Source organism: Myotis yumanensis, unplaced genomic scaffold (genome assembly GCF_028538775.1).
Source record: "Myotis yumanensis isolate MYYU_CA2020_CCGP unplaced genomic scaffold, mMyoYum1.0.hap1 SCAF_8, whole genome shotgun sequence".
In the NCBI taxonomy this organism is placed as follows: Eukaryota; Metazoa; Chordata; class Mammalia; order Chiroptera; family Vespertilionidae; genus Myotis; species Myotis yumanensis.
Genome location: NW_027223759.1, coordinates 40,082,757 through 40,100,047, shown reverse-complemented (window position 1 = coordinate 40,100,047; position 17,291 = coordinate 40,082,757). Strand labels below are relative to the sequence as shown.

At 42.7% G+C, this 17,291-nt stretch overlaps 1 protein-coding gene across 1 annotated transcript in view; it reads right to left on the bottom strand.

Annotated features, from left to right (window-relative positions):
* The window catches only part of TTN (titin), a 277,029-nt gene that overhangs the window by 33,608 nt on the left and 226,130 nt on the right, over positions 1–17,291 (bottom strand). The window contains exon 276 of the mRNA XM_070422663.1: positions 159–17,264. Within this exon, the coding sequence (XP_070278764.1) occupies positions 159–17,264 (17,106 nt within the window). The remainder of the gene's footprint in view (positions 1–158; positions 17,265–17,291) is intronic.

Sequence of the window (17,291 nt, the reverse complement as noted above, 5' to 3'; positions counted from 1 at the left end):
CAATAAAATTTTTCTCTATTAGAGATTTCATTTTGTGCTATAGTATGAATTGTTTGAGGTGTGAACCAAAAACATTTAACATTAAATAGTAATTAGAGTGATTCATACTATTCTAGGAAAATTAATATGAATTTGCAGATTTTCTTTGTAAAACATACCTGTTATTTTTACTCCTTCCTGTGTTTCAGCTGGTACACCAACACCAAACTCATTTTCTCCAAAGACTCTGAAGTAGTAGATCGCCCCTTCTTGTAGGTTGGTAACTTTGTAGGAGAGGCGGTTACAATTGTTGGTTACAGAGACCCATGCTTTCTTACTGGCCTCACGTTTTTCTATGTGGTAATTCTTCACTGGTGCTCCACCGTCGTTTTCAGGCACATCCCAGGATAACACAGCAGACTCTTTGGTGACATCATGTACAGAAATATTGGCTGGAGGACCAGGAGAATCTAAAACTTTGACAACTAAGGTCAGTGAAGCAGCATTCAAATGATTCTGAATTGTTAATGTGTATTTTCCAGAATCATTTCGGTTGGCGTTTTCAATAGTAAGTGAGGTACGACAGTCTGTGGAATCAATGTAAGCTCGAATGCGGAGGTCAGTGTCTGGTTTACTCCAGGAGACATTGGGTACTGGTCTTCCTCGGAAAGGCACAGTCATGGTGAATGAGGCACCAGCCTTGACAATCAAGGTCTTCTTCATTTCACTGTCAAGATCAAATACAGGTTCTTCTTCTCTTTCTTTTGCTATCTGGGGATCAGAACTATCACTGGGATCACTAGCACCCACCTTATTGACAGATCTTACTCTGAAAATATATTCGGCTCCTGTTGTTAGTCCATTTATTGTATATTCGGTGCCTCTTAAGCTTTGAATGGCAACTGTCCAGTCAGTTTCATCGGATGTTTTGTATTCTACAGTGTATCCAGTTATTGGGGCCCCACCATCAAATAAAGGCTTAACCCAGCTAATAGTTATATTTGTCTTGCCAGAGTCTACAACTTTTGGTTTGGATGGAGGAGATGGTAAGAACACTGGATCTTCTGCCCGAATTAAGGGAGAGGTTTCACTTGGAAGGCTTAGGCCAGCAGCATTTTCTGCAAAAACCCTATACTCATATTCACATCCTTCCCGGAGTCCTGTTGATTTCACTCTCAAATCATAAACTGGTTTTTTGTTTACACGCACCCATCGTAGACCACTTTTCTCTCGCCTTTCAATGATATATCCAGAGATCTCACTCCCTCCATCACTCTCAGGTCTTGACCAGCAAAGTGTCATGAATTCTTTGGTCACAGATGTAATTTCCAAAGATGTGGGAGGACTTGGGACTGTAAATGGGTCTAGTGCCTTCACAGCCACACTCTCTAGGGGCTCACCAACACCATATTTATTAACACCTGTTACTCTAAAGATATATTCATTGCCTTTGAGTAATTTGGTTATTTTACAGGATGTTGTCTTTAACTCTCCTTCACAAATTGTCCATGCAAGGCGGCTTGTTTCACGTTTTTCTACAATGTAATGGTCGATACTTGCACCGCCATCTTCTTGGGGAGGTCCCCAGGAAAGAGAGCATTTTTCAGAGGTGAGGCCATTTATCTCAATTGGTCCTGCTGGTGGGCCGGGCTTATCAAGTACTTTGCAATTAACTGCCATAGACCGAGTTCCTGCAACATTCTTCAGTGTTAGTACATACTGCCCAGTGTCTCGTCTGACACAGTCTTTCACTGTTAACAAAGTATTATAGTCCGTTGAGACAATTTCTATTCTTGCTCTTTCTTCAATTTCTACACCATCCTTGGTCCAGGAAACTACTGGCAGAGGTCGTCCTGCAATGTCAGCATTTATCTTAAGGACTTCTCCAGCTTTGACAACAATAACATCTCGGAACTTGACATCCATCATAATTCTTGGAGCCTCAACATCGTCTTTAACTGTAATAGGTCCAGTGGATTCAGAGGGTTCACTAACTGAGTCAGCAGCATTCCTTGCAAAAACCCGGAATTCATAACGCTGATCTTCAGTAAGTTCAGTTACTTCAAAGTATGTTTCTTGTACGTTAGTAAAATTGCACTTCAGCCACCGGCCATCTGGTAGTTCTCTACGTTCAATAATGTATCCTGTGATCTTAGCGCCACCATCATAACGTGGTTTAGACCATTTAAGTGACACTGATTTTCTTGTGATATTTGTGACTTCAGGTTGTCCAGGAGGGTCACAGGGATCTCGTGCAGGAACTGGTTCACAAGCTTTACTGCATTTACCGATTCCAGCAATATTCACAGCATATACGCGGTACTCATACATCAGTCCTTCATCAAGGCCAGAGACTTTCATTTGAGTATTGGGGATGAGAATTTTATTTGCTTTTGACCAAAGAATGCTGCTTCGTTCTTTATACTCAAGGTGATACCCAATTACTTGACTTCCTCCATCATTAACTGGTACTTGCCAGCTGACCAACATGGTAGATTTTGTGGCATGCACAACTTTAGGCGTACCAGGAGGCCCTGGAGGACTGAATGGATACTCTGCAACAACAGCTGAAGATTCACTGTAGGAGCTCTTTCCATAGCGGTTTTCTGCACAAACACGGAACTGATACTCACTTCCTGTTGTCAGACGCACTATTTTAATGGATGTTCTTACAACTGTTTGTGAAACTACATGCCATGTTGTGGAAGTAGTTTCTCTCTTTTCAACAATATAATTGCTAATTTGGCAGCCACCATCATATTCTGGAGGACTCCAAGAAATAGTTATATTGTCACAGCTAACCTCATCAATATGTATAGGTCCTGGAGGTCCTGGTTTGTCAAGGACAATTACTGTAATAGGAACTGTTATGGATCCAGCACTGTTTGAAACACATAATTCGTAAGTTCCAACATCTTCCCTTGAAGCTTCCTTAATAGAGAGTGATGTTACAGTCTTTGAAGAAGTAACATTGACTCTGGTTGTCTCCTTAAGAATCTGGCCATCTTTTTCCCAGCGTATAGTAGCTTGAGGTCTTCCTTTGAATGGAATATCGATCTTAAGTTGGTCTTTAGCCTTTACATGGAAAGTATTGAAAGGAAGCTCAACTGAAGGCTCTATTTCAATATCCCTTGCAATTACTGGCACTCCAAGTTGTCTTGGATCACTTCTTCCTTTTTCATTAACTGCAGCTACCCTGAAGACATACTCTTCTCCTGTAGTTAGGCCAGATATAGTTGCTTCTAGAGTCTTAACTTGTGTGCAAGTGCTCCATTTCTCACTCCCTTTAGTCTGCATTTCAACTACATAACCAGTAATTTTGCTGCCACCGTCACTTTCTGGTTTTTCCCACTTAATTGTAGCTGTGTTACGAGTCACATCAACAAGAGTTACTCTTCCAGGTGGGAGGGGTGGTTCAGAAGCTTTGATGGGTTCAGTTGTTTCAGCTGGCAAACCAATCCCATATTCATTGGACGCCAAGACTCGGAAGTAGTAAGAACATCCTTCTTGTAGATTTTCAATTTTAAAAGTGTTCTTAGTGCAATTGTTTGTCACGGTAGCATATGCTTTCCTTGTAGCTTCTCGTTTTTCAACGATGTAGTTTGTAATCTTAGCTCCTCCATCAATAAGTGGTGGTTCCCAAGACAATGTCACCGAGTCTTTCTTCACTTCTCTTACAGTCAAATTCACCGGGGCACTTGGTGAGTCAAGAACTCTGACATTAACAAAAGCTGTTTTGGAGCCACTGTTATTTTCTAGTGTCAGATTATACCGGCCACTGTCAAATCTGGTAACATTATCAATGACCAACATTGTATATGAACTGGTCACCTCAATCTGGGCCCTCTCAGTGAGAATGGCATCAGCCTTTTCCCATTTAACTTCAGGTTCCGGTCGACCTTTGATAGTGACAAATAAGCGTAAAGTAGTACTTGCACGGAGAATGACCACCTTTCTGAGATCAGCATCAAGTTCTATTTCTGGTGGCTCTAGCCGATCTTGAGCAACAACTGAACCAGGTATAGTTGCAGGTTCACCTACACCTTCAGAATTGATGGCACAAATACGGAAATTATATTCAGTATTTTCTTTAAGCTCAGTCACTGTGAACTGCTTTCCTTGTAGTCCTGTTGGTGGAGTGCAAGTTGTCCATTCATCAGCAGTGGCTTCTTTGACTTCAATCACATAGCCCTTAACAGGTGCACCACCGTCGTAAATTGGCTTATTCCATGCGAGGGAGACAGAGGACCTGGAAGTGTCTGTCACTTTTGGATTACTTGGTGGACCTGGTGGGTACAAAGCATCACATGCACGATAGAAAACTGATGGCTCACTAGGTTCACCCACACCAGCTGCATTTTCAGCTGCAACTCTGAATTCATAGGAATGACCTTCGGTGAGGCCGGTTACCCTCATTCGGAGGTCTGTTAGTGTTTTCTTGTTACACTTGATCCATCTGATGCCTTCCTTATCTCGTTTTTCAAGAATATAACCCTCAATTTCAGCACCTCCGTCATCCACTGGGCGTGTCCATGTTACCACCATAGAATCTTTGGTGATTGCTGAGACTTCAGGTGGTGAAGGAGGACCTGGTGGTTTATAAGGATTACAGGCTATGACAGGCTCAGATTCCAAGGGCTCTCCAATGCCATACTTATTAACAGCCATGACACGGAAAATGTACTCATTACCAGGAAGAAGTTTGGTGACTTTGTAGTTAAGGGCCTGTACCTCAGTTGAAACCTGGGTCCAGGAAAGTCTGCTTGTCTCTCTCTTTTCAATGATGTAATGTGAAATATTAGCTCCGCCGTCTTGTAAAGGTGGGTTCCATGCCAGGTAACATTTTTCAGCAGTTACCCCAGAAACTTTGAGAGGCCCTTCAGGAGGCCCTGGCCTGTCAAGTACCTTTACAGTGATTGGTATAGACTTTGTACCACCTACATTGCTCAGTTTCAGAATGTATTGTCCTCCATCAGTACGTATGCAGTCTTTGACAATGAGAGTTGTTTTCTGAAGAGTAGATTTGATTTCCATCCTAGCAGCTGTTTCTTCAAGCTCTTTTCCATCTTTTAACCAAACAATATCAGGTATAGGTTTGCCACGGATATCAGCCTCAAGAACAAAAGTCTCTCCTGCGTGAACAATGATGACATCTCTATATTTTGGATCCAATGAGGCATTTGGTGCATCAATTTCATCCCTTGCAGTAATGGCACCCGTGCTTTCAGATGGTTCACTAAAGTTGCCAGCTGCATTTCTTGCAATTACTCTAAATTCATATCTTTGGTCTTCTACAAGTCCACTCACTGTAAATTCAGTTTCTAATACATTGGTAAAGCTGGCTTTCATCCAACGGCCATCAGGTAGGTCTTTCTTCTCGACAATGTAACCTGTTATTTTGCTGCCACCATCATAGGCAGGTTTCTTCCATGTTAGTGTGACACTGTTTCTTGTAATAACAATGGCTTCAGGGCGACCAGGTGGGTCACATGGATCACGAGCAACAAAACATTCGGACACTTTGCTAGGCTTACCGATGCCAACAATATTTTCAGCAGAAACTCTGAACTCGTACTCAAGGCCTTCATCAAGCCCAGTTGTTTTGAATTTGGTATCTTGAATGGGACTCTTATTTAATTTCATCCATAAAATGCTGTTCTTTTCCTTCTGTTCAAGATGGTAGCCAATAACTTTGCTACCTCCATCATTAACTGGCTCATGCCACTGAACAAGCATTTGATCTTTTGAGATGGATGTCACAAAAGGAGTTCCAGGTGGTCCAGGTACTTTAAATGGATATTGTACAACAACTGGTTTAGAATCCAGAGAGGTGCTTTTTCCATACCTGTTTTCAGCAAAAATTCTAAACTGGTATTCTGTGCCTGTTTTCAGTTTGCTTATTTTAATTGTTGTTCTTGCAACTGTTGCTGATACCATCTGCCAAGTGGTAGTGGTTGTATCGCGCTTTTCTACAATGTAGTTGCTTATTTGGCAGCCACCAGTATAGGCTGGAGGTTCCCAAGATATGACCACAAAGTCTGCACTAACTTCATCAAACCGCACTGGTCCAACTGGCGGTCCAGGCTTTTCCAAGACGATAACGCTGAGATTTTCTGTTGCCTCACCTGCACTGTTTGTTGCTGTTATGGTGTATTTTCCAAAGTCATCTTTGTTACTTTCTTTAATGTGCAAAATAGTTGAAGTAGCTGTTTCCTCAATATTTACTCTTGTTGTCTGTTTAAGAGTCTCACCATCTTTGATCCATGAAATTTTAGGTCTTGGTCGGCCAATAACTGGAATTTCGATTTTAAGATCTTCTCCAGCTTGGACAGTATATGTGTTGAATGGCAACTTAAGACTAGGCTGTATAGTCAAGTCCTTGGCTATAACCGGAACACCAAGCACTCTTGGATCACTTTTTCCTTTCTCATTGTAAGCCTTGACACGGAACTGATACTCTTGTCCAGAACTCAAACCAGTAACAACTGCATTACAGACTTTGGATTCAGCCACAACACTCCATTTTTCAGTTCCCTTGGGCTGCATTTCAACAACATACCCCAGGATTCTGCTACCACCATCATGTTCAGGCTTCTCCCACATAAGTGATGCACTGGTCTGAGACACATCAGTGAGTGTAACCTTTCCTGGTGGGGAAGGAGGTTCAGCAGCTTTCACAGCATCAACAGTTTCTACTGGAACACCAACTCCAAATTCATTTTCAGCCATAACTCTAAAGTAATAAATGGATCCTTCTGTAAGATTCTCGACTTTAAAGCTTGTTTTGCTGCATTTATTGCTCACATTAGCATACGCTTTTCTGGTTGACTCACGTTTGTCAATAACATAGTTCTTGATCTTTGCACCTCCATCAATGATGGGTGGTTCCCACACCAAGATGACTGAGTCTTTTTTCACGTCTTTGACTGTCAAGTTCTGTGGTGGTCCTGGGGTATCCAGAACTTTCACAGTCACAAAAGCAGATTTAGATCCACTGCTGTTTTCCAGCTTGAGAATATATTTGCCAGCATCATTTCTATCACAGTTATCTATTGATAGATGGGTATAGTTTACACCTTTTTCAATTTGAACCTTATCTGTGAATTCACCTTCCTCTCGAGACCAAGTGATCTCAGGTGTTGGACGGCCTTTGAATGGAATGTGAATTCTGGCAGATCCACCAGCTCTTACAACAATACCTTTCCTTAATTCAGAATCAAGGTCAAGTTCAGGTGCTTCAAGTTTATCTTCTGGTTTCACAGTCCCAGGAACGGATGTAGCCTCGCCTAAGCCAACTTTATTGAGGGCACAGACTCGTATTTTATACTCTTGGTGTTCAATGAGTTTTGAAATTTCAAATCGAGTGGCTTTCAGGCCAGTTGGTGGAGTAATTATTTGCCATTCTTCTTCGTCTGCTTTACAGATTTCTACTACATATCCCAGGATCTCACTGCCACCATCATAGATGGGTTTACCCCAGGCAACTGTAATTGAATTTTTAGTGGTGTCTACAGTGTGTGCATTGGTGGGTGGGCCAGGTTTAAACACAGGATCACAAGCCTTATAATAAACTGTCGCTGGACTTGGTTCTCCAACTCCAGCAGCATTTTCTGCAGAGACTCGGAATTCATACTCATGATCTTCTGTTAATCCTGTTACTCTTAGACGCAAATCTGTAATGCGGCGTTTATTACATTTTATCCACCTAATGCCACTTCTGTCTCTTTTCTCTACGATGTAACCAATAATCTCACTTCCACCATCACTATCTGGACGGTTCCAACAGACAGTCATGGAGTCCTTGGCAATGTTCGTGACTTCCAGGTTTTTTGGTGGTCCAGGGAGCACAAATGGATTTTTCATCAGTACTGGTGCAGATTCCAAAGGCTCTCCAACACCATATTTGTTGACAGCCATGATACGGAAAATATATTCATTTCCTTCTAAGAGTTTGGTTACTTTCAGAGAGTTGGTCACAACTTGGGAAGCAACAACAGTCCAGGCAAGCCGACTCGTTTCTCTCTTTTCAACAACATAGTGAGAAATGTCACTGCCACCATCTTGTAGTGGTGGAGACCACGTTAAAGTGCATTTTTCAGCAGTGACTCCAGTAACCTGAACTGGTCCTTCTGGAGGTCCCGGTCTATCCAACACTTTCACATTTACCGGGAATGACTTAGAACCTGCAACATTGGAAGCTCTTAAAATATACTGTCCACCATCAATTCTAATGGCATCTTTTATAATAAGTAAAGCCTTGAAATCTGTGTTTTTTATTTCACATCTAGCAGATTCTTCAACTTCTTTATCTCCTCTTAACCACTCAATGGTAGGCAGGGGCTTTCCACGGACATCAGCCTCAAGCCTGAATGTTTCTCCAGCATTTACCACAATTGTGTCTCTGAATTTTGGATCCATTGAAATTCGTGGGAGTTCAACCTCATCCTTGGCAGTTATCGGTCCAGTACTGTCAGAGGGTTTACTTACTGTACCAGCTGCATTCTTTGCAATGACTCTGAATTCATATCTTTGATCTTCAGTAAGGCCTGACACAGTAAATTGAGTTTCAATGACATTTGTGAAACTAGCTTTCATCCAACGACCCTCAGGCAAATCACGTTTTTCTACAATGTAACCTGTAATCATACTTCCACCATCATATACGGGTTTGGTCCATTGTAAAGTGATCTCATTTCTTTTAACAATGATTGCTTCTGGGGTTCCTGGTGGGTCACAGGGATCTCTGGCTACATAGCATTCAGAATTCTTGCTTGCTTTGCCTACACCAACAATATTTTCAGCATAAACTCTGAATTCATATTCAATGCCTTCTTCAAGATTGACTGCTTTAAACTGGGTGTCATGAATAATAGTTTTGTTGACTTTTGTCCACAAAATACTATTTCTTTCCTTTCTTTCAAGGTGGTAACCTATAACTGGGCTTCCACCATTATTGATTGGTTCATGCCACTGTACAACCATGGACTCTTTGGAAATGGCTGTGACAAATGGTGTGCCTGGAGGGCCAGGTTCTTTGTAGGGATATTGAGCTACAATTGGACTAGAATCCAAGGCAAAGCTTTGTCCATATCTGTTTTCAGCAAATATTCTGAATTGGTATTCCGTACCAGTTTTCAGTTTGGTTACTTTGAGTGTAGTTCTGGCAACAGTAGCAGAAACAACATCCCATACGGTGGTGGTTGTATCTCTTTTCTGAACAATGTAGTTGGTGATCTGGCAACCCCCGGTATATAATGGAGGGTTCCAAGATAATGTAATACTTTCGGCACTGACTTCATCAAATTTAACAGGTCCTTTTGGAGGATCAGGTTTATCTAGAGTTATAATTTCAATGGATGCTGTTTTCTGACCAACAATATTAGCAACTGTGATTCCATAATGTCCACCATCATCCTTATGAGTTTCTTTAATACTGAGTACAGTGAGGTCAAGTGAATCTGTAACATTGATTCTTGTAGTCTGCTTCAGTGGAGCACCATCTTTAGTCCATGTAATGGTTGGCTTAGGACGTCCAGAAATTGGCACTTCTATTTTCAAATCATGTCCAACTTGCACACTATAATTATTGAATGCAGGTCTTACATCTGGCTCAATGACCAGATCTTTGGCAATTATTGGAACTGCAAGGGACCTAGGATCACTTCTCCCCTTTTCATTTACAGCAATAACTCTAAAAAGATATTCTTCTCCCTGAGTTAGGTTGGAAATTACTGCTTCAAGGGACTTGACTCGTGCACACTCTGACCATTTCTCACTGTGTTTAGCTTGCATTTCCACAATATACTGAATTATTTTACTGCCACCATCATGTTCAGGCTTTGTCCAACTCAAGGAGACACTGTTTCTGGTGACATCATCCACAGTTATTTTTCCTGGAGGTTGTGGGACTTCTGCAACCTTAATTGGATCAGCAGTGCGGGCAGGAAGGCCAATACCATACTCATTTTCAGCTGTGACTCTAAAGTAATAACTGCAACCTTCTTGGAGTTGATCAATTTTCCAAGAATTCTTATGGCAATTTGTTACAACTGCAGCATATGATTTTCTTGTGGCTTCGCGTTTCTCAACAATGTAATTTTTTATTTTGGAGCCACCATCCAGCAAAGGAGGTTCCCATGTAATTGATACTGAGTCCTTGGTGATTTCTGTGACTTTCAGGTTAACAGGTGGACTTGGTGTGTCTAGGACTCTCACAGTAACAAAGGCAGACTTTGTTCCACTGCTGTTTTCTAAGGTGAGTGTATATTTTCCACTATCATATCGGTTGACATTGTCAAGAACAAGAGAGGTGAAACTGCTAGTGACATCAATTATAGCAGCATCTCGGATTTCACCATCCATTTTCCCCCATTTCACTTCTGGTGTAGGACGACCTTTAATAGGAACAAATAGCCTTAAGGAGCCACCTGCCCTTATATTTATAATTTTCCTTAGTTCTAGGTCAAGGTCAATGTCTGGTGCTTCCAATTTTTCTTCAACTAGAATAGGTCCAGGAACATCAGCATGTTCTCCAACTCCAGCTTTATTAACAGCACAGATGCGGAAGTTGTACTCATGCTTTTCCAACAGCTTCTCTACTTCTAAGTTTGTTTTATTGATTCCAGTTGGTGGAGTGCACATTGTCCATTCACCGTCACTCACATCACATTGTTCAACAATGTATCCTTGAATTTCACAGCCACCATCGTATATTGGTTTGCTCCAAGAAAGGAAGACAGAAGACCTGGTAATATCTGTGACTTTTGGATTGTTTGGGGGCCCTGGTTTATAAATAGGATCACAAGCCTTTTGGTAAGCGGAAGGTGGGCTTGGTTCACTAAGTCCAGCAGCATTCTCAGCTGACACTCTGAACTCATAACTGTGATTTTCTAGGAGTCCAGTTACCCTCAAGCGCAATTCCCCAATCAAACGTTTGTGGCATCTTGTCCATCGGATGCCCTCTTTATCTCGTTTTTCAAGAACATATCCAAGAATTTCACTGCCACCATCAGATGCTGGCCTCTCCCATACAACAATCATTGAGTCCTTGGTCACTGCCGTGATTTCTGGAGCCTTTGGTGCATCTGGTACTACAAATGGATTCTTAGCAATTACTGGCTCAGATTCAAGAGGTTCGCCGACACCATATTTGTTTACAGCCATTATACGGAACATATATTCATTGCCTTCAAGAAGCTTAGTCACCTTGCAGCTGAGAGTTTGCACATTGGCATCAACCACAGTCCAAACTAAGCGGCTGGTTTCTCTCCTTTCCACAATATAATTTATGATATCACTCCCACCATCCTGTAGTGGGGGTTTCCAAGCCAGTGTGCATTTTTCTGCTGTAACTCCTGTTATAACAACAGGTCCTTCAGGTGGCCCTGGTTTATCAAGAACTTTCACATTTACAGTAACTGATCTCTCGCCTGCAACATTTTTGGCCTTCAGTATGTAATTTCCACTGTCGACACGTACGGCATCCTTTACACTGAGACTGGTGGCAAAGTCAGTGCTCTTTATTTCTAGTCGAGCTGTATTTGCTAGCTCCTGATCACCTTTAAGCCATTGAGTAGTTGGTATTGGTTTGCCATGAACATCTGCATCAATCTTGAAGAATTCACCAGCATGGACCACAATTGTTTCTTTGTATTTGGGATCCATACTTATTCGTGGTGGATCTACCTCATCTCTTGCTGTTATTGCTCCTGTGCTTTCTGATGGCTCGCTCAACACTCCCGCAGCATTTCGAGCTATAACCCGGAACTCATACCTATGATCTTCAACCAGGCCAGTTACTTCGAATTGAGTGTCAATGACATTTGTAAAACTAGCTTTCATCCATCGGCCCTCAGGTAGTTCTTTCTTCTCAACAATATAACCAGTGATCTTGCTTCCACCATCATAGGTGGGTTTCTTCCACTGAAGAGTCACAGAATTCCGTGTGACAATGATTGCCTCTGGCCGCCCCGGTGGATCACATGGGTCACGAGCTACGTAGCATTCTGACACTTTGCTTGGCTTGCCAATGCCCACGATGTTCTCTGCAGCGACTCTAAATTCATATTCAATGCCTTCCTCGAGGCCAGTTGTTTTAAACTTGGTTTGAGGAATAGGCGTTTTATTCAACTTAACCCAGAGGATGCTATTTCTTTCCTTGCGTTCTAGATGATAGCCAATGACTTTGCTACCTCCATCATTGACTGGCTCGTTCCATCGTACTTCCATGCTGTCCTTGGAGGAGAGTGTTACAAATGGTGTGCCAGGAGGACCAGGAACTTTGAATGGATACTGGGCTACAATAGGCTCTGAATTGAGGTAGGTGCTCTTTCCATATCTGTTTTCAGCTGCAATCCTAAACTGATATTCACATCCAGTCTTTAATCTGCAAGCTTTTATTGTTGTCCTTGCAACAGTAGCTGACACAATTTGCCAGGTGGTGGTGGAAGTGTCCCGTTTTTCTACAATGTAATTATTGATAGAACTTCCACCATCATATTTAGGTGGGCCCCAGGAAAGGGTAATACTATCAGCCGTCACTTCATCTATTTTAACTGGTCCAGTTGGAGGCCCTGGTTTGTCAAGAACAACAACATTAAGAATTTCAGTAGCTTCACCAGCTGAGTTGGTCAGTTTAACCGTGTAATGTCCAACATCTTCGCGGCAGGCTTCCTTTATTGTCAATAATGAATTATTTTCTGTGCTCTCTGCATTTACTCTAGTTGTCTGCTTCAGTGGCACCTCATCTTTAAGCCAGGTTACAGCTGGTGGAGGGCGTCCAATGAATGGAACATCAACTTTTAGGTCTTCACCTGCCAGTACAGTGAAAGTATTGAAGAGGAGTTTGAAGGCTGGTGGAATGACAAGATCTTTGGCAATTACTGGCACACTCAGTTGTCTAGGATCACTGATGCCCTTTTCATTCTGAGCTGAAACACGGAAAGAGTATTCTTCACCCTGAATTAATCCAGTTATAGTGGCTTCAGTGACTTTGACTGTGGCACACGTGACCCATTTGTCACTGCCTTTGCTCTGCATCTCTACAATATAGCCTAGAATTCGGCTGCCTCCATCATGCTCTGGTTTCTCCCAAGAAAGCGACACGCTGTTTCTTGTGACATCCACCAAAGTTATTTTTCCTGGAGGAAGAGGTCGTTCTGATGCTTTCACAGATTCTGCAGTTTCAGCAGGCAGCCCGATGCCATATTCATTTTCAGCAAGAACCCTGAAATAGTAACTACAGCCTTCTTGAAGCTGGTCTACCTTCCAGGAAGTCTTGTGGCAATTTGTTGCGACAGTTGAATATGCTTTTCTTGTTGACTCCCGCTTTTCAACAATGTAGTTCTTTATTTTTGAACCTCCATCAAGGAGAGGAGGCTCCCATGTCAATGTGACAGAGGTCTTAGTGACCTCCTTTACCTTCAGATCCTGTGGAGGGCCTGGTGTATCCAGTACTCTGACATTGACAAATGCAGATTTGCTGCCTGAGCTGTTTTCTACAGTTAGTATGTATTTGCCGCTGTCGAATCTGTTAACATTTCCAACAATAAGCAGGGTGTAAGAGCTTGTGGAATCAATGCTAGCTTTATCCAAAGATTCTCCATGTTCCCGGCTCCACTTCACCTCAGGCGCAGGCCTGCCTTTGATTGGAACAAAAAGTCTCAGGGTACAACAAGCTCTTATAGTAACAACTTTGCGCAGGTCAGCATCCAGTTCAATCTCTGGAGGCAGCAACCTGTCTTCAGCCTTTGGAGTTCCGGGAACAAGTGCAGGTTCTCCAATTCCTTCAGAATTCATGGCATAGATCCGGATTTTATACTCCTGATTCTCTATGAGATTGGTGATGGTGTAAGAAGTTGCCTTGAGACCAGCTGGCGGAGTGACAATCTGCCATTCATCTTCCTCTGGAAGGGCAATCTCAACCATATACCCGGTGATTTCGGAGCCGCCATCATAGATGGGTTTATTCCAAGCAATTGAGATGGATGATCTGCTTGAATCTAGGACACGTGGGTTACCTGGTGGGCCAGGTTTAAACACAGCATCACAAGCCTTATAAAATGGACTGGTAGAGCTTGGTGCACTAATTCCAGCAGCATTCTCAGCCATAATCCTGAACTCATATTCATGTCCTTCGGTCAGTCCAGACACTTTAAATCTTAAATCAGTAACAGTTTTTTTGTTGCATTTCACCCAGCGTTGCCCAGCTTTATCACGCCGTTCCACAATATAGTTTGTGATCTCACTTCCACCATCAGAGTCAGGATGTCCCCAGCAGACAACCATTGAATCTTTAGTAATAGTTGTGACTTCAGGGTTTTTGGGTGGATCAGGGGGTCCATAAGGATCCACTGCAAGCACAGGCTCTGATTCCAGTGGCTCTCCGACTCCATATTTATTTACTGCCATAACGCGGAAGATGTATTCATTGCCTTTCAAAAGTTTAGTAACCTTTAGTTTTGTTACTTGGACTTCTGTGCCTACATTTGTCCATGCCAATCTGCTGGTTTCACGTTTCTGAACCACATAATGATCAATTTTGGCACCTCCATCATCCCGTGGAGGCAACCAGGACAATACACATTTTTCTGATGTTACATCAGATACAACTAAGGGTCCTTCTGGTGGGCCTGGTCTATCAAGAACTTTGACATTGAAAATATGTTTGGCAAAACCCCCAGGGTTAGTTGCTGTAAGGGTATAGGCACCACCATCCCTTCTTAATGAATCCTTGTTTACCAGATTAGTAGAGAAATCTGCAATTTTTATTTCTAATTTCCCTGTGCCTTCCAGCTCCTTTCCATCTTTGGTCCATTCCATTGTTGGAGGAGGGCGACCTGAAACATCGGCTTCCAGCTTGAATGCTTCACCTGCCTTTAGTATAATTGTGTCCTTAAATTTAATATCCACCATGATCCTTGGTGCTTCAATGTCATCCCTGCACGTGATAGCATCTGATGGCTCAGATGGTGGACTAATAGCACCAGCAGCATTTTTGGCAATCACGCGGAATTCATATGCAGCATCTTCTGTTAGGCCACTGACTGTAAATTCATTCTCCAAGATGTTGCTGAAGTTGGCCTTCAGCCACCGTCCATTAGGGAGGTCTCTCTTTTCAACTATATAACTAGTAATTTTAAAGCCTCCAGTATATTCAGGCTTAGCCCATTTAAGTGTCACGGTGTGTCTAGTAATATTCAGAGGAACTGGTTTCCCAGGTGGGTCAATGGGATCCAAAGCAAGCATGGGCTCAGATGGCTTGCTCGGCTTGCTTTTGCCTGCCATGTTTTCTGCAATCACTCGGAACTCATAAGCAATACCATCTGTAAGTCCAGTTGATTTGAAAATATTGCCTGGTACTAATGCTTTGCTCACATTCTGCCAGAGTATACCATTTCGTTCTTTTCTTTCAATGTGATATCCTAAAATGGGGCTTCCACCATCAGAGAGAGGTTCATGCCAGCTAATTGTCATTGAGTCCTTGGTAACTGCAGTTACCTGAGGGGTACCAGGAGGCCCAGGAACCTTAAATGGATAATTGGCAACTACTGATGCTGATGTGATGCCTGGTCCAACTCCGTATCTATTCTGAGCTCTTACCCGGAATTGATATTCCACTCCGGTAGTAAGGCGGGTGGCTTTATAGGTAGTGCGAATAACAGTGCTTGCTAGTTCAGTCCATGTAGTACTGTCAGTCTGTCGCATTTCTATTACATAGTTGCTTATTGGTACCCCTCCATCGTTCTCAGGTGGGTCCCAAGAGAAGGTTACAAAATCAGATGAAACTTCATCGAATTTGATTGGTCCAGTAGGTGGTCCTGGAATATCATGGACTTGAATGGTGATGACATCACCAACCTCTCCTACAATGTTCTTTGCAGTTAATGGATAGGGCCCACTATCACTTCTTACACACTCGTTGATATTTAAGATGGTTGAAGTTGCTGTATTTTCAAAATTAACTCTCTGTGTCTGTTTAAGAATCTGGTCTCCTTTTTTCCATGTCACGGTGGGCTTTGGTCGACCAAGCACTGGAATTTCTACTTTGATGTTGTCACCAGCTCTGGCAATGACTAATTTCTGATAAATGCCACGGAGATCCAATTCTGGGAGCATTGTCTGCTCCTTGACAATGACAGGTCTGCTTTCTCTAGGGGCACTTCTCCCTGCACTGTTCACTGCCATCACTTGGAAGGTGTATTCTTCCCCTTCAGTGAGATTCCTCACCACGCATTCTAACCCTTTCACGGTTGTAATGTGGGTCCACTGGTCAGAGCCTTTCCTTTGGGCTTCAATCACATAGCCAGTGATCTTACTGCCACCATCGTGCTTTGGTTTGGGCCATGCCAGGCTGACCGTGCTCTTGGTTATGTCCATGATGTTCAGACTTTCTGGAGGTAAAGGTGCTTCGGAGGCTTTCACAGGTTCTGTTGTTTCTGTTGGGACACCAATTCCGTATTCATTCTCTGCCATCACTCTGAAGAAGTATTCACATCCTTCGGTCAAGCCGGTAACTTTATATGTGCATTTATGGCACTTAGTGGTGACTGTGGTGTAAGATTTTCGTGTTGCTTCTCGTTTCTCCACAATATAGTTTGTTATACGGGAGCCCCCATCCACCAGAGGGAGGTCCCAGTGCAGGGTGACACTGTCCTTTGTGATGTCAGTAGGCCTCAGGTTAAGGACGGGTCCTGGTGTATCCAAGACTCTGACGTTGACAAAGCCACTTTTCTTCCCAGCAGGGTTTTCGATAGTCATCACAAATTTACCGGTGTCATATCTGTTGCATTCTGGGATAATCAGAAGAGTGAATGATTCTGTGTTTTCAATGTTTGCTCGGGTTTTAAGGTTGATATCATCTTTGGTCCATGTCACTTCAGGAGCAGGACGACCTTTGATGGGCACAAATATTCTAATACTGAGTCCTGCTCTAACAACAAGGGTTCTTCGAAGCTCAGCATCTAGTTCGAAATCAGGAACCATTTCCCTTTCTACAATTTCAACATCTGGAACCACTGCTGGCTCCCCAACACCTGCATCATTGATGGCACTGATTCTAAAATTGTATTTTTCTTTAGTCTGAAGATCAGGGACAACAAACTGAGTGATTCTGAGGGCAGTTCCTGTGGTATCTTTTATCCAGGCCTCCTCTCCTACTTTTTGATGCTCTACGATATAGCCAGTGATTTCAAGTCCACCATCATAATGAGGCTTGCCCCATGCTAAAGAAGCAGATTTCTTCGTAGTATCAGTGACATGTGCATTTGTAGGTGGTCCTGGAGGATCTGAAAGGAAACCAAGACACCAAAATA